Source organism: Ranitomeya variabilis, chromosome 8 (genome assembly GCF_051348905.1).
Source record: "Ranitomeya variabilis isolate aRanVar5 chromosome 8, aRanVar5.hap1, whole genome shotgun sequence".
Classification (NCBI taxonomy): domain Eukaryota; kingdom Metazoa; phylum Chordata; class Amphibia; order Anura; family Dendrobatidae; genus Ranitomeya; species Ranitomeya variabilis.
In genome coordinates this window covers 203,409,999-203,436,689 of record NC_135239.1, presented here as the reverse complement: position 1 = coordinate 203,436,689, position 26,691 = coordinate 203,409,999, and the positions used below count along the sequence as shown (strand labels likewise).

Below are 26,691 nucleotides of genomic sequence, written 5' to 3'. Positions count from 1 at the left end.
GTTCTAGACAGAATCCTATCACACTGCATAGGCTCAGGACTCTGCTCTGAGGACGACGCCACAGCGCACACAGTTCTACGCTCCCGCAAGCGCCGATCGATCTGAATGGCCAGAGACATAGAATCACTCAGACCAACAGGCGTGGGAAACCCCACCATAACATCTTTAACAGATTCCGAAAGACCCTTTCTGAAAATTGCCGCCAAAGCATCCTCATTCCATTTAGTCAGCACAGACCATTTTCTAAATTTCTGACAATACAATTCAGCCGCTTCTTGACCCTGAGACAGGGCCAACAAGGTCTTCTCCGCTTGATCCACAGAATTTGGTTCATCATATAATAATCCTAGAGCCTGAAAAAAGGCATCTACATTAAGCAAGGCAGGATTCCCAGATTCCAGGGAAAATGCCCAATCCTGAGGGTCGCCACGCAGCAGGGAGATGACAATTTTAATCTGCTGAATGGGATCACCAGAGGAACGAGGCTTCAGAGCAAAAAACAGTTTACAGTTGTTTTTAAAACTCAAAAATTTGGACCTGTCCCCAAAAAACAAATCAGGAGTAGGAATCCTAGGCTCTAAGAGCGGAGTCTGAGCAATATAATCAGAAATACCCTGTACCCTAGCAGCAAGCTGGTCTACACGAGAAACTAATCCCAGAACATCCATGCTAGCACAAGACTCCTCAGTCACCCAGAGGAAAAGAGGGAAGAAAAGACCAAGCAGGCTACAGAAAAAAAAAATGGCTCTTTCTTCCCTTCTTCTGAGATGCATTTAACTCATTGTTGGCCAGTTGTACTGTTATGATCTGGTGACCTTGGAGCCGCATGAGAGACTTTCTCAGGAGTAGGTGGTACCTGTACTGACCGCAAACCCTAAACTAACACCGCAACTAGAAGTAGCCGTCGGATGTACCTAACACGTCCTAGACATCTCGACACAGCCGGAGGACTAAATACCCCTATAGATGGAAATGGGAATTCTATCTTGCCTCAGAGCAGAACCCCAAAGGATAGGCAGCCCCCCACAAATATTGACTGTGAGTATAAGAGGAAAGACACACGCAGGCAGAAAAACAGGATTTAGCAAAAGAGGCACTTCTAGCTAAATAGAAAAGGATAGGACAGAATTCTAAGCGGTCAGTATTAAAATCCTAAAAACATCCACAGCAGATAATACAAATATTCCACATCTAACTAAAGATATAGAAAGTATATCTGCATCTCCTGAGAATCCAGCATGACTGAAAAATCCAAACAAAGTCTAAGCTGGACAAAAACACAATAAATTGCACTGAATTGCAAAGCACACTGCATGTGTGCACAGAGACAAAAAACCAGACACTTATCTTGGCTGAATTGGTAGCAGGGCATGAGGAGCCAGAGAGAGATGCAATCCCTCCAAGTACAATGGACAACTGGCATGGACTCATGGATCCTGCACACCTAAATACCTAATAGAGCTGCAATCAGCAGAAACACCTGCCCGGATTACAACCCCAAGACAACTGCACTACCACCAACAACCACCGGAGGAGCCCAAGAGCAGAATTCACAACAGACGTTACTTCTCTTGGTGATCTCCAGAGATCATTCGCTCCCTAGTCCTAACATGGATCAGGATGGATCCCAATGACTTACAATGGGTCAGGTTCCCATTTCTGGTACAGAATAGTGCAGCTGGGGACTCTCTTTTGGTCTCCATTGGGTGATGTGGTCTATGGATATAATTGACGTATACGCAGGGAGCTGTGAATTCAGACAATCGTCCACCATTTTTAATTATTGCTCCAATGCATCTACAATAATAAAAAAATAGTTGCAGCTTTGCAATCAGTCTTCTACCACTTTGTGCCTGCAGCTGCCATGCGGACCTATGTGTCTCCATGGCAACAAACAACCCTTCATAGTCTGACCCTACATTTATACTCCCTTCAATTTGATCTGTCCCCTACTACCTGCTATTGTACCTAATGTCTCTGTAGAGGACGGATGGAAAGGAGCATGACGGCAGGATCAGACTACACGGGGTTTGTTTGTTGTCTGTTACCATGGAGATGCATATTTAGATACAATATTGTTGAAAATTTTTAAATTCTGCTATTCTGAAAGTTGATTCTTCTTTCGTAGTAGAAGCGTTAGATCAATAGAAAAATATAGTTACTGTACTGATAACAGACACATCCATTACCAGTGCAGCGGCGATGTGCTGCTCTTTTGTTACAATGTGTAGAAAAATGTATACAAACCCGACAATTGCTGAGCTCCTCCGCTGATAAGATTATGTTCCCACATTTCTTTCCTGGAATCCCCCTGGGTGAGAAATGGAAAAAAAAGAAATACATAAATAAAAAGAGAAAAGAAGAGAGTGAAACGCGATCATTTATCAACAGCGACAGCTGATTTCTATTTCTCATAGAGACCCAGAAAGGATGACAGATTGAGGTGTAAGGCCATTGTGGTACAGAAGACATGCAATTACTGTTTGTCTGTGCGGCCCCTCGAAGGTTTACTGCTGCCCCTTTAAAGCTTGTTAGGCGTAAATGACAAACGCATCAGAGAAAATGCAATAGAATCTGGGCCGAAAAGCCGGGAACGTTCTCCTCCACTTTACCCGCGGACCTCGGCGTCATCGCTCCTCATTTATTACACTTTCTTCAAATGGGTGAAGATTTCCCTGGTTCCCTCCAGAATAAATCCTTATTTGTGACTTCTTTACTTCTAATTTACCCAAAGCCGCCAGAAGAACATTGCGAGGTCCAACCCCAATTCCTCCTCGTTATCGGGGCTCACGGTTCATCGCATCCTAGATCAAATGTCTTACAACCTCCAGATGACGGCGCCACTATGACCCGCAGGCTGTGTCTGGTATTGTAGAGACGGCGCCACTATGACCCGCAGGCTGCGTCTGGTATTGTAGAGATAGCGCCACTATGACCCGCAGGCTGTGTCTGGTATTGTAGAGACGGCGCCACTATGACCCGCAGGCTGCGTCTGGTATTGTAGAGATAGCGCCACTATGACCCGCAGGCTGCGTCTGGTATTGTAGAGACGGCGCCACTATGACCCGCAGGCTGCGTCTGGTATTGTAGAGACAGCGCCACTATGACCCGCAGGCTGCGTCTGGTATTGTAGAGATAGCGCCACTATGACCCGCAGGCTGTGTCTGGTACTGTAGAGACAGCACCACTATGACCCGCAGGCTGCGTCTGGTATTGTAGAGACAGCGCCACTATGACCCGCAGGCTGTGTCTGGTACTATAGAGACAGCACCACTATGACCCGCAGGCTGCGTCTGGTATTGTAGAGACAGCGCCACTATGACCCACAGGCTGCGTCTGGTATTGCAGAGACAGCGCCACTATGACCCGCAGGCTGCGTCTGGTATTGTAGAGACAGCGCCACTATGATCCGCAGGCTGCGTCTGGTATTGTAGAGACAGCGCCACTATGACCCGCAGGCTGCGTCTGGTATTGTAGAGACAGCGCCACTATGACCCGCAGGCTGCGTCTGGTATTGCAGAGACAGCGCCACTATGACCCGCAGGCTGCGTCTGGTATTGTAGAGACAGCGCCACTATGATCCGCAGGCTGCGTCTGGTATTGTAGAGACAGCGCCACTATGACCCGCAGGCTGCGTCTGGTATTGTAACTCATCTCAATGGACTAAAATGGGAATGGGATGTGATTCTTGATACTTTCAGAAAAAAAAACACCTGTTTCCTAATCCTGGACAACCCGTTTAAGGAGGACCTTTCGCTGGAGTATCTCCTCCAGCTGGCGCCGCTCCACTGATTACCCAACGCTTTTTCCTTGTCTGCTCCAAAGTTTCACTGCCCCAGATCCCAGTAGTAATTTCAACATTTTTTCCTTTTGTCCAACTGGGCGTGCACCACAGAACTGCTCTGGGGGCATTCGCTTTTTTCTTCTATTGCTGGCCAATCAAAGCACAGCAAAACCCAAAGGCAAGTTCTGTGGTACACGCCCACTTGGTTGAAGTGAAAAGTTATGGCATTATTATCGGGGGGGCATAACTTTAAAACAGAGAGGCACAGAAGAAAAAGAAAAGCTCTTCAGAATCTCAGTGTGAATAAAAAACATCCAGTAAAAGGTCTTCTTTAAAGGGGTCTCCAGGATTAGGAAACGGGTGTGTTTTTTTCCCCCGCATATACATATATTAGCATTCATGATACTTTTCACATGTTGGGGTGAACTTGCAAATTATAGGTGGGGTCCGGGCAAAACTCCAACTATAAACCTTTTTTGCTTTATGAACTGGATATAGTCAGGGGTGTGCACAGAAATCATAAGACCCCAATACAACAATGCCCCCAATCAAGGTGGACAAAACCTGCGCTACCTCAACAGAACAGTGACATCGCTGCAAGCATGATTCCTCTACTGTTCTAGATTGTGAGCCCCATCGGGGACAGCGATGATAATGTGTGCAACCTGTAAAGCGCTGCGGAATATGTTGGCGCTGTATAAAAATAAAGATTATTATTATTAAGTTACATCACTGTGTTTATTATTTCTCTGCTGTGACATTACTGAATACTATCCCTGTACTGTGACATCACTGTGTGTATTATCCCTGTACTGTGACATCATTGTGTGTATTATCTCTGTACTGTGACGTCGCTGTGTGTATTATCCCTGTACTGTGACATCGCTGTGTGTATTATCCCTGTACTGTGACATCACTGTGTGTATTATCCCTGTACTGTGACATCGCTGTGTGTATTATCCCTGTACTGTGACATCACTGTGTGTATTATCTCTGTACTGTGACATCACTGTGTGTATTATCCCTGTACTGTGACATCACTGTGTGTATTATCCCTGTACTGTGACATCACTGTATTATCTCTGTACTGTGACATCGCTGTGTGTATTATCCCTGTACTGTGACATCACTGTGGGCATTATCACTGTACTGTGACATCACTGTGTATATTATCTCTGTACTGTGACATCACTGTGTGTATTATCCCTGTACTGTGACATCGCTGTGTGTATTATCCCTGTACTGTGACATCACTGTGTGTATTATCCCTGTACTGTGACATCACTGTGTGTATTATCCCTGTACTGTGACATCACTGTATTATCTCTGTACTGTGACATCACTGTGTGTATTATGCCTGTACTGTGACATCACTGTGTGTATTATCCCTGTACTGTGACATCACTGTATTATCTCTGTACTGTGACATCACTGTGTGTATTATCCCTGTACTGTGACATCACTGTGTGCATTATCTCTGTACTGTGACATCGCTGTGTGTATTATCTCTGTACTGTGACATCGCTGTGTGTATTATCCCTGTACTGTGACATCACTGTGTGCATTATCCCCTGTACTGTGACATCACGGTGTGTATTATCCCTGTACTGTGACATCACTGTGTGTATTATCCCTGTACTGTGACATCACTGTGTGTATTATCTCTGTACTGTGACATCGCTGTGTGTATTATCCCTGTACTGTGACATCACTGTGTGTATTATCTCTGTACTGTGACATCGCTGTGTGTATTATCCCTGTACTGTGACATCGCTGTGTGTATTATCCCTGTACTGTGACATCGCTGTGTGTATTATCCCTGTACTGTGACATCGCTGTGTGTATTATCCCTGTACTGTGACATCGCTGTGTGTATTATCCCTGTACTGTGACATCGCTGTGTGTATTATCCCTGTACTGTGACATCGCTGTGTGTATTATCCCTGTACTCTGACCTCTCTGTCCTTGGAATAGGCCATCAATCTCAGATCAGTGGGGAACTGAATCATGGCACTTCCTATTCTTTGTTTACCAGACACAGCGCCATCCTAAGTGGCATCGTAGTATTTGTTGGTGCATCAGAGTATGAATTGACTACAGACCAGTTCTCACTTCCTCCCTCAGTTTAGCAGTTCATGCAAGATGCATTAGGCTAGGCTCCATAAAATTATGACCATGGCACTATATTAAAAGGGGCGGCCCCAACATTAAATATCATACTCTCTTTATACTATGGATCTGCCATTTACATGCTGTAAAAAATGATCCTATAAAGCACTCTGACATTTGCTTACATACTATGGCGCCACATGATGGTTTTTAGTGTATAGCAGTGTGCATGTCCATGAGCTGAGTGCCGCGGGACACACGTGTGCAGTCATTCTCCCCGTAGCCAGATCTAGAGATCATTGTAAAGCAGTCAATAACAGGAGCTTTGCTTTCCTGCTTGTCAGGAAACGAGCAAAAACTCTGTATTAATATGGCAGTATAGCTGAGAAAACTCCTTCTGTAGGGGAAGTAAGATGGAACATTAGTGTCAGCTGCCAGAGGGGGAAGGATACTGATTCTGCCTAAAGCTGACCCAAGCATAACGTTTTATGCTAGAAACACTATAAAATGCTTTAAAATAGCCAAACCAATGCAATAACCCCTTTAATGATCACCTATGCAAGATTTTTTTGGATGACTTGAATCCAAGCCTTACTTAGAAAGGGGGCGACACTGCAGCAATGCGGGATACAGAGAGCTCTCTATATCTGTGTGATGGAGACCCCCGGCAGATTCCATCACTATGCAAACCAGACCCTTAATAAGACAGGTGTCCAGGGGCCGAACAAATTGAGCGTCTGTCGCCCAGCCTAAATCACAGGGAATATCTCGTGCCACCTAAGCCAGGAGCTCATTAGCATTGGCGCTGGGGGACGAGCGGCTACGAATTGCATTCGCAAAAAAACCCCCCCAAAAAATAACAATGTGTGACAGTTCATTAGCAAAGGAGGAAAATATATAAAATAAGCGGACGCCAGGAGAGAAATGGGCATTTCATAGACTAATGACCTAATCTTCTCCAGGAATGGATGCGCCGTCCCAGCGCATCGGAATCCTTATTGACCTGCGCACGTTGTCCATCCTCTTATGGCAGCGAAGGAACGTGGTTCCTGGCACATAGGGATGAGCTGGTCTTCAGCTCTCCCATTAAGTGGCATTAAGCATGGTCGACCACGACTCCATTCACATCTTGATTGGTGGTCATACCAGCAGCCGGAACCCCAGCAATCAGGAAGTTATCCCCTATTCTATGGACAGCGGATGACTTCCAAACTTGGTACAACCCCTTTAATATCATGATATTGGTTATATTTATGTTTTTCTAATACATAGGTGAAAAATCCGCTTATTTGCATACATTAAACCCAACCTTTAAAAACTATTTTTTTTTCCTAGTTTAAATATTTTTTAATACAACTATGTAACCATCAGAGCTATTTTTTTTATGAAACAGTGCTCCAAATTCCCTGCAAAGACATAGAGTTAAATAATAACATTCTGGCTACCTGCAGCCGCCACTAGAGGGAGCTTACTGTATACAGATTATACATTGAACTCAATAATAACACAGTCTACAGTGAGCTCCCTCTAGTGGTGGCTGCAGGTAGCCAGAATGTTATAATTTAACTCTACATCTATAGACGGGGTTTGGAGTTTCGTATAAGTCAAAATGAAGCTCATATATTAAGAAAATTAATCATCAAAGAATATTTGCCTGTAAAATGAAACAATGGTGGACATTCCTGTGGAATGCTTTGCAGAAAAAGTGTAATATATATAGTGGTGTATATAATGATGTATAGATGCACAAAAACAAAATTCCTAGACATGTAGCTACAAATCTTTAATAAAACTAAGGTATGGACCTGTCTGGGATTATGGCTTTATATCTATAAAATAAATATAAATAATAATGCCACATAGTGCACAGAATTGCACATACAGGTCCTTCTCAAAAAATTAGCATATAGTGTTAAATTTCATTATTTACCATAATGTAATGATTACAATTAAACTTTCATATATTATAGATTCATTATCCACCAACTGAAATTTGTCAGGTCTTTTATTGTTTTAATACTGATGATTTTGGCATACAACTCCTGAAAACCCAAAAAACCTGTCTCAATAAATTAGCATATCAAGAAAAGGTTCTCTAAACGACCTATTACCCTAATCTTCTGAATCAACTAATTAACTCTAAACACATGCAAAAGATACCTGAGGCTTTTAAAAACTCCCTGCCTGGTTCATTACTCAAAACCCCCATCATGGGTAAGACTAGCGACCTGACAGATGTCAAGAAGGCCATCATTGACACCCTCAAGCAAGAGGGTAAGACCCAGAAAGAAATTTCTCAACAAATAGGCTGTTCCCAGAGTGCTGTATCAAGGCACCTCAATGGTAAGTCTGTTGGAAGGAAACAATGTGGCAGAAAACGCTGTACAACGAGAAGAGGTGACCGGACCCTGAGGAAGATTGTGGACTGAGTCTGGTGTGGAAACATCCAGAGCCACCGTGCACAGGCGTGTGCAGGAAATGGGCTACAGGTGCCGCATTCCCCAGGTAAAGCCACTTTTGAACCATACACAGCGGCAGAAGCGCCTGACCTGGGCTACAGAGAAGCAGCACTGGACTGTTGCTAAGTGGTCCCAAGTACTTTTTTCTGATGAAAGCAAATTTTGCATGTCATTCGGAAATCAAGGTGCCAGAGTCTGGAGGAAGACTGGGGAGAAGGAAATGCCAAAATGCCTGAAGTCCAGTGTCAAGTACCCACAGTCAGTGGTGTGGGGTGCCATGTCAGCTGCTGGTGTTGGTCCACTGTGTTTCATCAAGGGCAGGGTCAATGCAGCTAGCTATCAGGAGATTTTGGAGCACTTCATGCTTCCATCGGCTGAAATGCTTTATGGAGATGAAGATTTCATTTTCCAGCACGACCTGGCACCTGCTCACAGTGCCAAAACCACTGGTAAATGGTTTACTGACCATGGTATTACTGTGCTCAATTGGCCTGCCAACTCTCCTGACCTGAACCCCATAGAGAATCTGTGGGATATTGTGAAGAGAAAGTTGAGAGACGCAAGACCCAACACTCTGGATGAGCTTAAGGCCGCTATTGAAGCATCCTGGGCCTCCATAACATCTCAGCAGTGTCACAGGCTGATTGCCTCCATGCCACGCCGCATTGAAGCAGTCATTTCTGCCAAAGGATTCCCGACCAAGTATTGAGTGCATAACTGAACATTATTATTTGATGGTTTTTTTGTTTGTTATTAAAAAACACTTTTATTTGATTGGACGGGTGAAATATGCTAATTTATTGAGACAGGTTTTTTGGGTTTTCAGGAGTTGTATGCCAAAATCATCAGTATTAAAACAATAAAAGACCTGACAAATTTCAGTTGGTGGATAATGAATCTATAATATATGAAAGTTTAATTGTAATCATTACATTATGGTAAATAATGAAATTTAACACTATATGCTAATTTTTTGAGAAGGACCTGTACATACTGCCCATAACGGCATCATTTGCACATACATACTGCTTTTAAGTCACTATACTTCTTTTGTTTTGGAATATTTGTTGATGTGAATGTGCAAAATTCTTCAAAATAGCGCACGTGGTTCATGAATTTTGCGCCAAAACCAAAAATGCTCTTTATTTTTGTCTTTTATCTTTCTTTGAAACATTCTACAGCTAAAATATCACAAATGTTGCACTTTTGCAAAAATTGCAGACGTACATATCGGCTGAAAACATCTTGAAACCCCATACCTGGCCACAAAGATAGCAAAATATAAACAAAAACAGGTCAATAAAAGGTGCAAAATAAAAGAAGAATACGAAGCAAATGAAAAACAAATTAAGAAACACCAAAAACTAGACATAAACTAGCCGCTAATACAATTATGAATATAGACCAGGAAGAGGGACATATATACCAGGATGAGACCCAGATGAGAGGCATATATACCAGGATGGGGGATATACAGTGCCTTGTGAAAGTATTCGGCTCCCTGGAACTTTTCAACCTTTTCCCACATATCCTGCTTCAAACATAAAGATACCAAATGTAAATTTTTGGTGAAGAATCAACAACAAGTGGAACACAATTGTGAAGTTGAACGAAATTTATTGGTTATTTTAAGTTTTTGTGGAAATTCAAAAACTGAAAAGTGGGGCGTGCAATATTATCGGCCCCTTTATCTTAATACTTTGTTGCGCCACCTTTTGCTGCGATTACAAGTCGCTTGGGGTATGTCTCTATCAGTTTTGTACATTGAGAGACTGAAATTCTCGCCCATTCTTCCTTGGCAAACAGCTCGAGCTCAGTGAGGTTTGATGGAGATCGTTTGTGAACAGCAGTTTTCAGCTCTTTCCACAGATTCTCGATTGGATTGAGGTCTGGACTCTTGACTTGGCCATTCTAACACCTGGATACGTTTATTTGTGAACCATTCCATTGTAGATTTTGCTTTACGTTTGGGATCATTGTCTTGTTGAAAGACAAATCTCCGTCCCAGTCTCAGGTCTTTTGCAGACTCCAACAGGTTTTCTTCAAGAATGGTCCTGTATTTGGCTCCATCCATCTTCCCATCAATGTTAACCACTTCCCTGTCCCTGCTGAAGAAAAGCAGGCCCAAACCATGATGCTGCCACCACGTTTGACAGTGGGGATGGTGTGTTCAGGGTGATGAGCTGTGTTGCCTTTACCCCAAACATATCGTTTGGCAATGTTGCCAAAAAGTTCGATCTTGGTTTCCTCTGACCAGAGCACCTTCTTCCACATGTTTGGTGTGTCTCCCAGGTGGCTTGTTGCAAACTTTAAACAACACTTTTTATGGATATCTTTTTGAGAAATGGCTTTCTTCTTGCCACTCTTCCATAAAGGCCAGATTTGTGCAGTGTACGACTGATTGTTGTCCTATGGACAGACTGTCCCACCTCAGCTGTAGATCTCTGCAGTTCATCCAGAGCGATCATGGGCCTCTTGGCTGCATCTCTGATCAGTCTTCTCCTTGTTTGAGATGAGTTTAGAGGGACGGCTGGGTCTTGGTAGATTTGCAGTGGTATGACACGCCTTCCATTTCAATATGATCGCTTGCACAGTGCTCCTTGGGATGTTTAAAGTTTTGGAAATAATTTTGTATCCAAATCCGGCTTTAAACTTCTCCACAACAGTATCACGGACCTGCCTGTTGTGTTCCTTGGTCTTCATGATGCTCTCTGTGCTTCACAAAGAACCCTGAGACTATCACAGAGCAGGTGTATTTATATGGAGACTTGATTACACACAGGTGGATTATATTTATCACCATTAGGCATTTAGGACAACATTGGATCATTCAGAGATCCACAGTGAACTTATGGAGTGAGTTTGCTGCACTGAAAGATTAGGGGCAGAATAATATTACACGCCACACTCTTCAGTTTTTGAATTTCCATAAAAATTTAAAATAACCAATAAATTTCGTTCAGCTTCACAATTGTGTTCCACTTGTTGTTGATTCTTCACCCAAAATTTCCATTTGGTATCTTTATGTTTGAAGCATGATATGTGGGAAAAGGTTGAAAAGTTCCAGGGGGCCGAATACTTTCGCAAGGCACTGTATGTACCAGGAAGAGGCCCAGAATGAGAGGCATATATGCCAGGACGGGGACCACGATGGGGAATATTAGTACAGGATTGGAGAGATTGCTACATAATGTCCTTATAGGATTTAGAACGCTACAAGGGCCCATACATCCGACCATCATGTGGGGGGGGCAGGTCCAAATTTTGCATCGGGGCCCATCGGATTCTAGTTCTGCCATTGTACAGTGGAGTGCAAATGTTTTTGGTAGGTGTGGAAAAAATGCTGCAAAGTAAGAATGCTTTAAAAAACAAAAATAGAAGTTGTGAATAGTTTATTTTTATCCATTAACAAGAAAAAATAAAAAATGTTTATAAAAAAAATATTGCTGACATCCCCTTTAATTGGCACAGAATCCTGGAACGGGTGTAATTAGTGTGAAACAAAACCCATTTAATTTCTATGTGTCCTAATGGCAGAGGTAACAATGAGCGGCCCTGTCGGAGCAGCGGCGCGGTGCAGGTGTAATGGCGACCGCACACTTCACTGGTGAATAGTAATTGGAATACATAAAGCACATAAGCTCCATGCGGCGTCTCGTAAAACACCAGGAGAAGCTGTTAATAAGCGATCACAGGGGCCCCAAGAATAGTATGAGGCCGATATATCCTTCAGTGCTTTGTTAAATTGTGCGCTGGCACAGCTGCCGCGCCGGCGCCTCCTGCGGGAGAAGCACAGAACAGCGCCCAATGGAGAAACAGATGCTCCAACAAGCCCAGATGTTCTGTGCTTCCCCGAGAGCACACGCGTCAAAACTTCAAAGAAATGTGGCCAAGCGTCACCTCCGCGCCACGCTGCGCCAATGTGACATCTGAAAGTCAAAGATGTGTGCCGTATAACAGAGAGCGGAACTAGCAGAGGTGGTGGCGGCACCGCATATACTGAGATATGGTGTTATTTATGAGTTTACATAGGACTGCTGGAAACGTACAATGCAGCACATTATTTACATTTTACATAGGACTGTTTGAAACATGATGCGGTGTATTATTTTTGAATTTGCATAGGACTGCTGGACATTCACACTGCAGCGCACTGTTTTGTGAGTTTACATAGGACTGCTGATTATATCTGTTACATTTTACAAACCCAAAATCAAATTGAAAATGCGCTGACAGCAGCTATGAAGTCAGACACGGTACATCTATACAATAAGACCCAGAAACCGGACCCCCAGCTTCTCATATATTCAACAGACCACGGGGCGGATTTATGGAACTGTCGGAGAAAACCTGTCCTCATTGCCCATAGCAACTAATCCCAGAGCAGCTTCTATCTATCTATCTATCTATCTATCTATCTATCTATCTATCTATCTATCTATCTATCTATCTATCCATCTACTATCTATCTATCTATCATCTATCTATTATCATCTATCTATGTATTATCTATCTATCTATTATCTATCTATCTATCTATCACCTATTATCTAGTACATATAGGAAAACTGACTGAACAGCAATCTAGTCTGAACTGGTGCATAACCAAAAAAAGACATATAGCAAATAGATCAATGGCTGCACTCAATTTTACTGTACTAAAGCAAGGAAATGTGCGATACATGAAATGTGAATAGCATAATGGCTTGTGAAATCTATGAAAAAACACATGAGATGCTTAGCACAAGATTTGGCCAAAAATTGTGAGCCCATCCACCAAACGTCAAGGTAATCACCATGCTGTGATTTTAATTACATCCAAACACAGTTGGTTCCGACCTTCCTATAAATGCAGGCTTTACCATGTTATTAGCCATAGGTAAGTGTTCACACTAGGCAGAGAGGTCAGGTACCCATCCGATCTGAGATTACCTTGACGTTTGGTGGATGGGCTCACAATTTTTGGCCAAATCTTGTGCTAAGCATCTCATGTGTTTTTTCATAGATTTCACAAGCCATTATGCTATTCACATTTCATGTATCGCACATTTCCTTGCTTTAGTACAGTAAAATTGAGTGCAGCCATTGATCTATTTACTATCACCTATTATCTATCATCTATCTATCTATTATCCATCTATTATCCATCTATTATCTATCTATCTATCTATCTAGATACAAAAATTGGAACAGCACTTTACCAACAGGTGGGTGCACGCCTCCCAGACAAACCATCCAAGACTTGCCTGAATCCAAACAAAGAAAAAAACGCAGGCAACACTCCATAGCTTAAAGGTGAAAAAAATTTGGTTTTATTTCAAACCCACATGCTGTGGCAACATTTCGGCTCAATTGAGCCTTTTTCAAGCCTATCTATCTATCTATCTCTTATCTATCATCTCTCTATTATCTATCTATCTATTATCTATCTATTATTATCTATCTATCTATCTATTTCTTATCTATCATCTATCTATCATCTATCTATCCATCATCTATATATTATCTATCTATTATCTATCTATCTATTATTATCTATCTATTATCTATCTATTATCTATCTGTCTATTATCTATCTATTATCTATCTACCATCTATCTATGTATCTATTATTATCTATCTCTTATCTATCATCTCTCTATTATCTGTCTATCATCTATCTATCTATCCATCATCTGTATATTATCTATCTATCTATCTATCTATCTATTATTATCTATCTATTATCTATCTATTATCTATCTGTCTATTATCTATCTATTATCTATCTACCATCTATCTATGTATCTATTATTATCTATCTCTTATCTATCATCTCTCTATTATCTGTCTATCATCTATCTATCTATCCATCATCTGTATATTATCTATCTATCTATCTATCTATCTGTCTATTATCTATCTATTTCTTATCTATCATCAATCTATAATCTATCATCTATCTATCCATCATCTATATATTATCTATTATCTGTCTATTATCTATCTATATATCTATTATCTATTATCTATCTATTATCTATCTACGTATCTATTATTATCTATCTATCTCTTATCTATCATCTCTATATTATCTGTCTATCATCTATCTATCTATCTATCTGTCTATTATCTATCTGTCTATCTATCTTCTGTCCCAGTCTAATCTATTTTTAATTCCTCATCGCAGCCTAATTGAGGAGCCATTCCGGCGTTCTCTTTGTGATTTGTGCATTTTCCACCATGGCGGGCAGGAATGTATCTGTGTAATTACCAGGCACATTGTACACAGTAATATATGCAGTGCATTACCGGAGATACAGGAGAACCTGCATGGCGGATCCTATTCTTCTTTATCTCTATGGTGAACTGCAAGCGGCAAAACACATAATTGCTAATCTGTAATTTCCATCTAATTTGTGAGAGAGGATGCAGTTGATGAATCCATTAGTAGCGCAGCCCAGCAGGAGACAACATTCATGGAGATCCCTCTGCAGGGAGAGATTAGCGCAGAGCGCAGCGCCTCTCATACAGCACCATGGAGAGCCACAGCGGAAAATGGGAGCAAACTTTTGCTCTGGATGACTTTTCACACAATTAAAAAGCAAGTGGCTACCTAGTTGTATCTGTCTCTGGGAAAGTTGGGTGACTACCAATATTTGACCCAAATTTTATTAGATTCTGTAGTAAGAATGTAAAAAATGTAAGAAATGTATCACCCATGACCAAGATTTGCATTTTCAGGAGACTTGAAAAATTGGGTGAGAACCTCTGTGAGACTCATATCAGTTGTTATAGTTTCCACCACAAACAGTGCCACCCTCTTTGCTGGCTGTGTATGGTATTGCACCTTTACTTCATTGGACCTGAGGTGCAATACCAAATGCAACCTAAGATCAGGGGGGGCACTACTTCTGGGAGAAAGTAGGAATATTTTTCTTGTACAATTTTTATTATCAAAAAAATGTAAACTAGTTTTTAAAGGAATTGTTCAATTACAAGAAACCCTGTCTGCATATAATTTTAGGACCTATGGACATCTTAGAGGGAGGGGTCTCTGATCATGACCTCCTCTATTAGCCAAAGTGGAAAGATGCTTACAAAAAGCGTCTTCCATTGGAGGACTCCAACTGCTATTATTTTAATAGATGTCACGTAATACCACATTTTTCCAGCAGTGGCCGCTACAGGGAAAATAAGCACCTGCATGCCAATTACAACCGATCGATAGGGGTTTCAACCTTTAGATCATCCCAAAGACAGCAGCCAGTCTTCATTTATAGAATGTGGAAAAGCCATTTAAATGGTTATTCCTAAAATCAGAACGTGGTTTTTGTTTTCTGTATACACTGAGTTACACAAGCGCGTCAATACAACCTATTTTTATATCTACACTGATCTGCAGGTGTCACCCCCTAATGATAACTACCCAGGGCTCTCTTAACCCTCTGTTTTCAATAGATCCGTCCTTCAGTAGTTCTAATCCTGTCAGTTAAGCATGCTCAGATGCATCTAATAACCCTGGCTAATAAAACACCTGACTGCCGGGTTGTAGCTCAGTTCAGCTATGCTATACTGAAGATCCTAGTGATACCAGCTGCATTTGCACTGGTACTGGAAGCTGCAGGCAGACAGAAGACGTCCTGGAGATTGCAGACAGGTAACAGATATTCTGGAAGCCGCAGGCATACAGAAGATTGGGAAACAGGTAGCAGAGGTATGGAAGTCACAGGCATACAGGAGATGTCCTAGAGACCACAGACATGTTGCAGAAGAACTGGAAGCTGCAGGCAGACAGGAGACATCCTGGAGATCGCAGACAGGTAACATATACTGGAAGCCGCAGGCATACAGAAGACCGGGAAACAGTTAGAAGAGGTATGGAAGTTACAGGCATACAGGAGATGTCCTGGACACCATAGACATGTTGCTGAAGAACTGGAAGCTGCAGGCAGACAGGAGACTGGGTAGTAGGTGGCCAGGACTCAAGAACACTAAAATTCTTAACACTAAGACACCGGTTTGCCTATTTGTGGGCCTTATATAGGCCTGGGTAGATGAACACATGGGAGTATGGTGGGCTACATGCAAAGCCCGATGTGGAAAACTAGAAAGTTTAGTGGACCAGAGTAAAAGGAGCAGGGACAGGTGTGTAACAGAAACTTTATGTAGGGATTGTATTGCATATAAAGAAGCGTCATGCAGATATTGTGCTTTGCAAAAAAAAATATATACCCTTTGAGGGCTGTATGACTACTCTACCAAGACCTATCAGCCACACTGGTTATCACCTAAGGATCCGAAACACTTCAACATGGTTAAACAAAATCCAAAGTAGACGATTTAATGACTTGTGATGACTATTTTCTTAATTGAAATGGACCATATTAATAGAATGATATAGGATAAAGTGAAGAGTTCTTTGTCGGTGGGTGCATCTGCACAACTCCCCCCATCGTTCACCCTCCTCTCGGCTTCCTCCAGGCTGCCTATCCTTTGGACTGTTCACTAAATGGAAACAAGTTTGTTCCAGGCAGCTGGATATTAGTTATTTTCAGGTTTTCGACCACCGATCCCGGGAGACCAGAGTTTACTTCTATGAGCATCGGCAGTGGCCTTTTCCAGCTTTGCTCACTTCAATACCTCCTGGCAGATTCCAGCGCGATACTGATGTCATTTTCTCCAATGTCCTGAGAGATGCTGCTGTGCTTCACTGCACTTTCCTGTCCGCTTTGGATTCATTTAGATGTCTGCCGATTACCGCGTGCGTCTCTATCTCTCTTCGGAGCCTCGGTCTGGAGTTGAACGGCCGCGGTTAAAGCTTCCCTCACTTCAAGCTGTTTGACCTTCCTGCATTATGTATCAGATAGCAAGGATTGCAGGTGGCTGCAGAATTCATCATCATTATGGCCGCAGATTGCTCATGAAATAGCGTGGTTTGTTATAATTAGCACTTGAAGGAATCCCTCTTAGAAGGAAAACCTTACACCAGTCGTAATGAACGTTGTTATGGTCTGGTGATTAAGGAGCGACATGCGACTAGCTCTGAGCAGGTGGTAACTATACTGACCGCAGTTCCTAATCTTAACACAAACACTAGCAGTAGCCATGGAATGTTCCTGTCACTCCCTGGACATCTCGTCACAGCCGGAGATCTAGCTACCCCTAAAGGTAGAAACAGGAAAGCTATCTTGCCTCAGAGAAAATCCCCAAAGGATAGGACAGCCCCCCACAAATAATGACTGTGAGAGGAGAAGGAAATGACATACGTAGTATGAAACAAGATTTAGCAAAGGAGGCCACTACTAGCTAGACAGAATTAGTACAGAACAGAAAACTGTGCGGTCAGTAAAAAAAACTAGAAAAAGTCCACCGCAGAGAAATGCAAAAATCTCCACACCTGACTAAAGGTGTGGAGGGCAAACTCTGCTGCCCAGAGCTTCCAGCTTAGCTAAATAGATCCATACTGATAAGCTGGACAAATGAGCAAAACATAGAAAATGCCAAACAACAAAGTCCACAACAAGTGAACTGCTAAAGACAAGCAAGGACTTAGCTTTGCTGAAATGGTCAGAGTGGCAGGGAAATCCTCAGAGAGCCATGACTCCAGGCTCAACAATTGACAACTGGCATTGAATTAGGGATAAGGCCAGACAAATATAGCCGAGCCAGAAAGACGATCAGTGAGAACAGCTGCTGATGCTAAATCCTATCTACTTATAACCACCGGAGGGAGCCCAAGAGCGGAATTCACAACAGTTCCCCACCCTTGAGGAGGGGTCACCGAACCCTCACCAGAGCCCCCAGGCCGAGGACGAGCCAAATGGAAAGCACGAACCAAATCGGCGGCATGGACATCGGAGGCAACCACCCAAGAATTATCCTCCTGGCCATAACCCTTCCACTTGACAAGATACTGAAGCCTCCGCCTCGAAAAACGAGAATCCAAAATTTTCTCAACCACATATTCCAACTCCCCCTCAACCAACACCGGGGCAGGAGGATCAACAGATGGAACAACGGGTACCACATATCTCCGCAACAAAGATCTATGGAAAACATTGTGGATGGCAAAAGAGGCTGGAAGGGCCAAACGAAAAGACACTGAATTGATAATCTCAGAAATCTTATAAGGACCAATAAACCGAGGCTTAAACTTAGGGGAAGAAACCTTCATAGGAACATGAAGAGAGGACAACCAGACCAAATCTCCCACACGAAGCCGAGGACCAGCACACCGACGGTGGTTAGCAAACGCTGAGCCTTTTCCTGGGACAATGTCAAATTGTCTACCACATGAGTCCAAATCTGCTGCAACCTGTCCATCACAGAATCCACACCAGGACAATCAGAAGGCTCAACCTGCCCTGAAGAAAAACGAGGATGGAAACCAAAATTACAAAAGAAAGGCGAAACCAAAGTAGCCGAACTGGCCCGATTATTAAGGGCAAACTCGGCCAACGGCAAGAAAGCCACCCAATCATCCTGATCAGCAGACACAAAGCATCTCAAATAGGTTTCCAAGGTTTGATTAGTTCGCTCAGTTTGGCCATTTGTCTGAGGATGGAACGCCGAAGAAAAAGACAAATTAATGCCCATCTTAGCACAAAAGGCCCGCCAAAACCTGGAAACAAACTGGGAACCACATGCTGAAAAAATAATGGAACCAAATCAGAGGAGGAAGGCAATTTAGGCAAAGGTACCAAATGGACCATTTTAGAGAACCGGTCACAAACCACCCAGATAACAGACATCCTCTGGGACACAGGAAGATCCGAAATAAAATCCATGGAAATATGCGTCCAAGGCCTCTCCGGGACAGGCAAAGGCAAAAGCAACCCACTAGCGCGGGAACAGCAAGGCTTAGCCCGGGCACAAGTCCCACAGGGCTGCACAAAAGAACGCACATCCCGCGACAAGGAAGGCCACCAAAAGGACCTAGCAACCAAATCTCTGGTACCAAAAATCCCAGGATGACCGGCCAACACCGGCCAATGGACCTCAGAAATTACCTTACTTGTCCATCTATCAGGAACAAACAGCTTCCCCACAGGACAGCGGTCAGGTTTATCAGCCTGAAATTCCTGAAGCGCCCGCCGCAAATCAGGGGAGATGGCAGAAAGAATCACCCTTTCCTTAAGAATGCCAACCGGCTCAAGGACTCCAGGAGAATGAGGCAAAAAACTCCTAGAGAGGGCATCCGCCTTAACATTCTTAGATCCTGGAAGATATGAGACCACAAAATCAAAACGGGAGAAAAACAGGGACCACCAAGCCTGTCTAGGGTTCAGCCGCTTGGCCGACTCGAGGTAAATCAGATTCTTATGATCTGTCAAGACCACAATGCGGTGCTTGGCTACCTCAAGCCAATGTCGCCACTCCTCAAATGCCCACTTCATAGCCAACAACTCCCGATTGCCGACATCATAATTGCGTTCCGCAGGCGAAAACTTTCGGGAAAAGAAGGCACATGGCTTCATCAAGGAACCATCAGAATTCCTCTGTGACAAAACGGTCCCTGCCCCAATCTCAGAAGCGTCAACCTCAACCTGAAAAGGAAGAGAAACATCCGGCTGACGCAAGACAGGGGCAGAAGTAAATCGGCGTTTAAGCTCCTGAAAGGCCTCAACAGCCTCAGAGGACCAATTAGTCACATCAGCGCCTTTCTTCGTCAAATCGGTCAGGGGTTTAACCACACTAGAGAAGTTGGCAATGAAACGGCGATAAAAATTAGCAAAGCCCAAAAATTTCTGAAGGCTCTTCACAGATGTGGGTTGAATCCAGTCATGAATGGCTTGGACCTTAACAGGATCCATTTCTATAGACGAAGGAGAAAAAATAAACCCCAAAAAAGAGACTTTCTGAACTCCAAATAGGCACTTAGACCCCTTCACAAATAGAGCATTATCATGAAGGATCTGGAATACCATCCTGACCTGCTTCACATGAGACTCCCAATCATTGGAAAAAATCAAAATATCATCCAAATACACAATCAAGAATTTGTCAAGATAATTGCGGAAAATATCATGCATAAAGGACTGAAATACAGAAGGAGCATTAGAAAGCCCGAAAGGCATCACCAGGTATTCAAAATGGCCTTCGGGCGTATTAAATGCAGTTTTCCATTCGTCACCCTGTTTAATACGAACAAGATTATATGCCCCTCGAAGGTCAATCTTGGTAAACCAACTAGCCCCCTTAATCCGAGCAAACAAATCAGAGAGCAAAGGTAAAGGGTATTGGAATTTGACCGTGATCTTATTAAGAAGGCGATAATCAATACAGGGTCTCAAGGAGCCATCCTTCTTAGCAACAAAAAAGAATCCCGCTCCCAATGGTGACGAAGACGGCCGAATATGCCCCTTCTCCAAAGACTCCTTGACATAACTCCGCATGGCGGCATGCTCTGGCACAGACAGATTGAAAAGTCGGCCCTTAGGGAACTTACAGCCAGGAATCAAGTCAATAGCACAATCACAGTCCCTATGTGGAGGAAGGGAACTGGACTTGGGCTCATCGAATACATCCTGGAAATCTGACAAAAATTCAGGAACATCAGAAGAGGGGGAAGAGGAAATTGACATTAAAGGAACGTCACCATGAACCCCTTGACAACCCCAACTAGTCACAGACATTGATTTCCAATCCAGCACTGGATTGTGTACTTGTAACCATGGAAAACCCAGTACAACAACATCATGTAAATTATGCAACACCAGAAAACGACAATCTTCCTGATGTGCCGGAGCCATGCACAAAGTCAGCTGAGTCCAATACTGAGGTTTATTCTTGGCCAACGGTGTAGCATCAATACCCCTTAAGGGTATGGGACTCTGCAAAGGCTCCAAGGAAAACCACAGCGCCTGGCGAATTCTAAGTCCATTAAGTTCAGAGCAGCGCCCGAATCCACAAATGCCATAACAGAAAAAGATGACAATGAGCAAATCAGGGTCACAGACAGGAGAAACTTAGGCTGCACAGTACTAATGGTAACAGATCTAGCGACCCTCTTAATACGCTTAGGGCAATCAGAAATAGCATGAGCAGAATCCCCACAGTAAAAACACAGCCCATTCTGACGTCTGTATCCCCTCTGTTCCGCTCTAGTCAAAATCCTATCACATTGCATAGGCTCAGGACTCTGCTCCGAAGACGCTGCCATATGGTGCACCACTTTGCGTTCGCGCAGGCGCCGATCAATCTGAATGGCTAGAGACATAGACTCGCTCAAACCAACAGGCGTGGGGAACCCCACCATAACATCTTTAAGGGCTTCAGAAAGACCCTTTCTGAAAATTGCTGCCAGAGCGTCCTCATTCCATTTAGTAAGCACAGACCATTTTCTAAATTTCTGGCAGTATAATTCTGCCGCTTCCTGACCCTGACACAGGGCCAACAGTGTTTTCTCAGCATGCTCTACAGAGTTAGGTTCGTCATACAATAATCCGAGCGATTGAAAAAATGCATCTACATTAAGCAATGCTGGATCCCCTGACTCAAGGGAGAATGCCCAGTCCTGAGGGTCACCACGCAGCAGAGAAATAACTATTTTTACTTGCTGAATGGGGTCACCAGAGGAACGGGATTTCAGAGCAAAAAACAATTTGCAGTTATTTTTAAAGTTCAAAAACTTAGTTCTATCCCCGTAAAACAAATCCGGAGTAGGAATTCTAGGCTCTAAGGCCGGAGTCTGAACAACATAATCTTGGATACTCTGTACTCTTGCAGCAAGCTGATCCACACGAGAAAACAAACCCTGAACATCCATGCCCGCGCCCAAATCCTGAATCACCCAGAGATTAAGAGGAAGGAAAAAGACAAAACAGACTAAAGAAAAAAAAATGGCTCAGAACTCTTTTTCTTTTCCTTCTTTTGAGATGCATTCAGCTCATTTTTGGCCAGTTGTACTGTTATGGTCTGGTGATTAAGGAGCGACATGCGACTAGCTCTGAGCAGGTGGTAACTATACTGACCGCAGTTCCTAATCTTAACACAAACACTAGCAGTAGCCGTGGAATGTTCCTGTCACTCCCTGGACATCTCGTCACAGCCGGAGATCTAGCTACCCCTAAAGGTAGAAACTGGAAAGCTATATTGCCTCAGAGAAAATCCCCAAAGGATAGGACAGCCCCCCACAAATAATGACTGTGAGAGGAGAAGGAAATGACATACGTAGTATGAAACAAGATTTAGCAAAGGAGGCCACTACTAGCTAGACAGAATTAGTACAGAACAGAAAACTGTGCGGTCAGTAAAAAAAACTAGAAAAAGTCCACCGCAGAGAAATGCAAAAATCTCCACACCTGACTAAAGGTGTGGAGGGCAAACTCTGCTGCCCAGAGCTTCCAGCTTAGCTAAATAGATCCATACTGATAAGCTGGACAAATGAGCAAAACATAGAAAATGCCAAACAACAAAGTCCACAACAAGTGAACTGCTAAAGACAAGCAAGGACTTAGCTTTGCTGAAATGGTCAGAGTGGCAGGGAAATCCTCAGAGAGCCATGACTCCAGGCTCAACAATTGACAACTGGCATTGAATTAGGGATAAGGCCAGACTAATATAGCCGAGCCAGAAAGACGATCAGTGAGAACAGCTGCTGATGCTAAATCCAAGAAGCAGCCATACCACTCAAAACCACAGGAGGGAGCCCAAGAGCAGAATTCACAAAAATGCTACTTATAACCACCGGAGGGAGCCCAAGAGCGGAATTCACAACAGAACGTATTCTGTAATATAAACTCCATTGTGCTCCATATTGGGCTTTCCTAGCGGCCCAGCGTGATCCCATGTGATCATCTGCCTGGGCCTATATAATACCCACCAAGACACACACCTGTCTCTTGGTATTAAGACTTTTAGTTTGTACACAGTTCCCTGTCTGTGGTCTCCAGGACGTCTCCTGTCAGCTTGCGGCTTCCAAAACCTCAGCTACCTGCCTTCCTGCGGCTTCCAATACCTCAACTACTTGTCTGCCTGAGGTGTCCAGTACCTCAGCTGCATGTCTGCCTGCCTGTGGTGTCCAGTTACTCAGCTGCATGTCTGCCTGCGGCTTCCAGTACCTCTGTTATGTCTGCAGCTTCCAGTTCCCTAGCTACCCATTTCCTGCATGCCTCACCTGCTGCGGCATCAACTCCCGTGGCCCGTGTTCCCACCGTGATTTTGGACTTGGAAGATCCAGCTCATCAGGTGAGCCTAACAAACGGCCCACCGATGATAAGCTGTTCCCAGTGTGTCCGCCTACTGAGACCTCCACTGATCATCAGTAATCAGTGACTGAACCTGGCAGCAGGTGTTCAATTTCCCTGCAGCTCTACCGCAGGAGAAATTAAGAATTACACACTATCCATTCAAATGAATGGGCTTTCCATGTATTGTGTAGACATGCTCAGTCCTCCAGAGTGAGAGGCAGCAATTTCTAAATTTCCCATAGTTATTGATGGCAGTAAGTGCCTTCACTTTTCCACCGGAACGGAGGAACCAATGAACCTCATTTCTGAGGACCAAGGCATTATTTGAACCTCCGGACGGACCAATACCAAAAAAGGCAGATGCCAGTCATGTTTTCTAATCCTGTACAATCCTGCCATAGACTTATATTAACTGTTAGTTACTTTACTAAAATGTGTTAAAGGGATGGCCTCATTAGGAGAATCCTTGTCCATATACGCTTTTTGGATAATATAGAGAGGGGATCTTGATCAGGACACCACTCAATTAGACAAAGTGGGAAAACACTAACAAAGAGCAACCTGTACTCTGGAGGACTCACTGCGACCATGTATTACATTGTTAGCTATTCATTTGAATAGGTGCAGCGCCCCAGAGTCCTGGTCGTTGCAGTACTGTGGCTCCGCCACTATGGGGAGCTATGGTACGTCTGATTGCACTAAAGGAGTTTCTCTGACCAGGTAACACCTCACTACATTTCACACTCCGGCCACCAGGGGGGGTGGTCCTATCTAGTAGGCCACTCCTCACACTCTGGTAAAACTGGGGGTTGGACAGAAAGACAGGGAGAGAAGTAGCTGGGAAGAGCTAGTGAGAGGACCTGTCAGGGATGGGATCCTGGCAGACTCCTCAGAGCAGAACTAACCAGTGCACAACGGGAATACAGTAAAGAGGAATTAGGACCAGAAGGAGTCGTGCTGTTAGACCGAGGCAACATCCTTCTGAGGCGCAAACAGTCGGTGGCCGGAACGCCGAGCAAGTAAGAGACTTTAAGTACTACTGCAAACCACGGCCAGACAGCCAATTAAAGGTTGGCTGTCCCACTTAACACCTAAGCAGACAACGGAGGCAGCTGTGGGAGAGGGGCGACTCTAGGGTCCCGGAAGAACTCCAGGCCTACCCCGTCATACGGGTGCGTCCTACCATATCATCTGGGGGACGGAGAGAACGAACATCAGAGACAGACAGATTCAGTTGTGAGGACTATCCCGGGAGCTCAGCAGGGAAGGACTACAACACCCAGCGCTAGAAGGTAGACACTGATTCCCACCTGTAAAGAGAACTCCTGATATGCCTTTGGGCCGGCCGGTCTCTGACAGCCCGGTGGACAGCGCTCTGGACTGAGGTCTCTAAAACCTTCAGTAAAGAGGTAAAGAGACTGCAACCTGGTGTCCTCGTTATTTACTGCACCGCACCATCTACATCCGTCACATCATTCACTGTGCGCCCCTCGGCAGGGTCACGGACCGGGGCCTAGCCACCGTGACAACCCCAGAGCAGAGACTCAGAGGCCCGGTACCGGGTACCCCTCGGCCCTGCGGCAGTGGGGGGCGCTCCAACTTGGCGTCACGAACAGGATCTACTTAAGCCTGAAGAATCAGGTCATGTGTGTCTTGGAACTGTGATTTATTGTGCTTGGACTGTGTATTGCCATTTACCGCCAAAATTCGCCATTGCCGCGCACGGAGGGAGGAGCCTTAGCTTCGTGGGCGGAACCAGCCAAAAGAAGCGCGGAACGGAAAGCGCAGTAAGGCGCCAATCCCGGAAGAGGAACTCCGACCTCCAGCAGGTTAGTGGGAGGAAGGGACAGCCATGTCCGAGTCGGGAGGAGAGGAGGTGGCGGCCGCAGCCGTGGACGCAGGGGCAGCTCCGGTCCCTGCAGCGAGTGAAGCCGCGGCCCTAATACCACCACCAGTTGCCGCAGAACCCGCTGCCCCCCTCAGCCAGTCGGACACTGCCGCTAACACAAAAGCCATAATGCCCTTCTCCATGCCGTACCTGCCCGGAGCGGCCTGGCTCCCACGATACTCTGGGGAGTCGCATACATTCACTGACTTTAAAGAAGGGCTCTGCAGCCTGCTCGAGTTCTATCCCCTGACAGAGCCTCAGAAGGTTCATATGATAACCGGCCAACTCTTTGGGGCGGCTCTGAGAGAATTGAAGTCCTGGCCCGCCGAGGATAAGGGAACTGCACAACAGATTTTTGCAAAGCTTAAAGCCACCTTCGATACTCGTACTGCTACAGAAATTAAACTGACTTTCTATGGATGCAAACAAAGGCCGCAGGATAGCTTACGGGACTATGCCCTTAATCTCCAAGAGGCGATGCGGGCCATTAAGCAGAGTGACCCCGGCAGCATGCAAGATGAGGATAAACTTCTGAAGGAGCGGTTCATTGAGGGGCTCCTGTGCAGTCACCAGCGGGCCAATTGCACTTCCTGGCCATGCAAAATCCAGACTTGACTTTTGCGCAATTCAAAGATAAGGCTATCCAGGCATTGCAGGAGCGACAGCCCAGCCGCGCAATATCACCCAGGCGCCCCGCTCTCACATACCACCAGGAGGTGGCATCGGATACCCCAGTTGCCGCGGAGGCCGACGCCCAGAGCTTCGAGGACGACTCCCCTGCAGGACTTCGCCTCCAGATGCAAGAGCTAACCAAGAGCGTTGCTGCCCTAGCCCGGACGGTGCAGTCCCTACAGGAGGCCCCCAAGGAAAAGATCCAGCTAGCCTCCGGACCAGAAGATGTCCCCTGGACGCGACAGAAGAGGACCCCACCGACCAGAGGCCGGGACAGCGATCGCTTCCATCAGGACGGACGACCCATCTGCCGCCGATGTCACCAGGTGGGCCACCTTGCAAGGTACTGTCCTTTAAACGAGCAACCCCTGGGGCAAAGGGCCAACCCCCAGGAGTAGGACGGTCAGGCCCGCAGCATTGGAGAACCAAGTACATTGGAGGACGACCAGTTCTCCCTGTAGTGGTTGATGGAATCCCCTTGAACGCTTTGCTGGACACCGGTTCTCAGGTGATGACTATACCTTACGTGCTTTATAAACGGTATTGGGAGGACGCTGATATTACTCGTGGCCCTGACGATGATTTCACCATAATAGCCAGTAATGG

At 44.6% G+C, this 26,691-nt stretch overlaps 1 protein-coding gene across 2 annotated transcripts in view; it reads right to left on the bottom strand.

Annotated features, from left to right (window-relative positions):
• CPNE9 (copine family member 9) overlaps positions 1–26,691 on the bottom strand; it is a 262,960-nt gene that overhangs the window by 50,665 nt on the left and 185,604 nt on the right. For both annotated transcript variants that reach the window (XM_077276307.1, XM_077276308.1), the window contains one exon: positions 2,248–2,311. In XM_077276307.1, the coding sequence (XP_077132422.1) occupies positions 2,248–2,311 (64 nt within the window). The remainder of the gene's footprint in view (positions 1–2,247; positions 2,312–26,691) is intronic.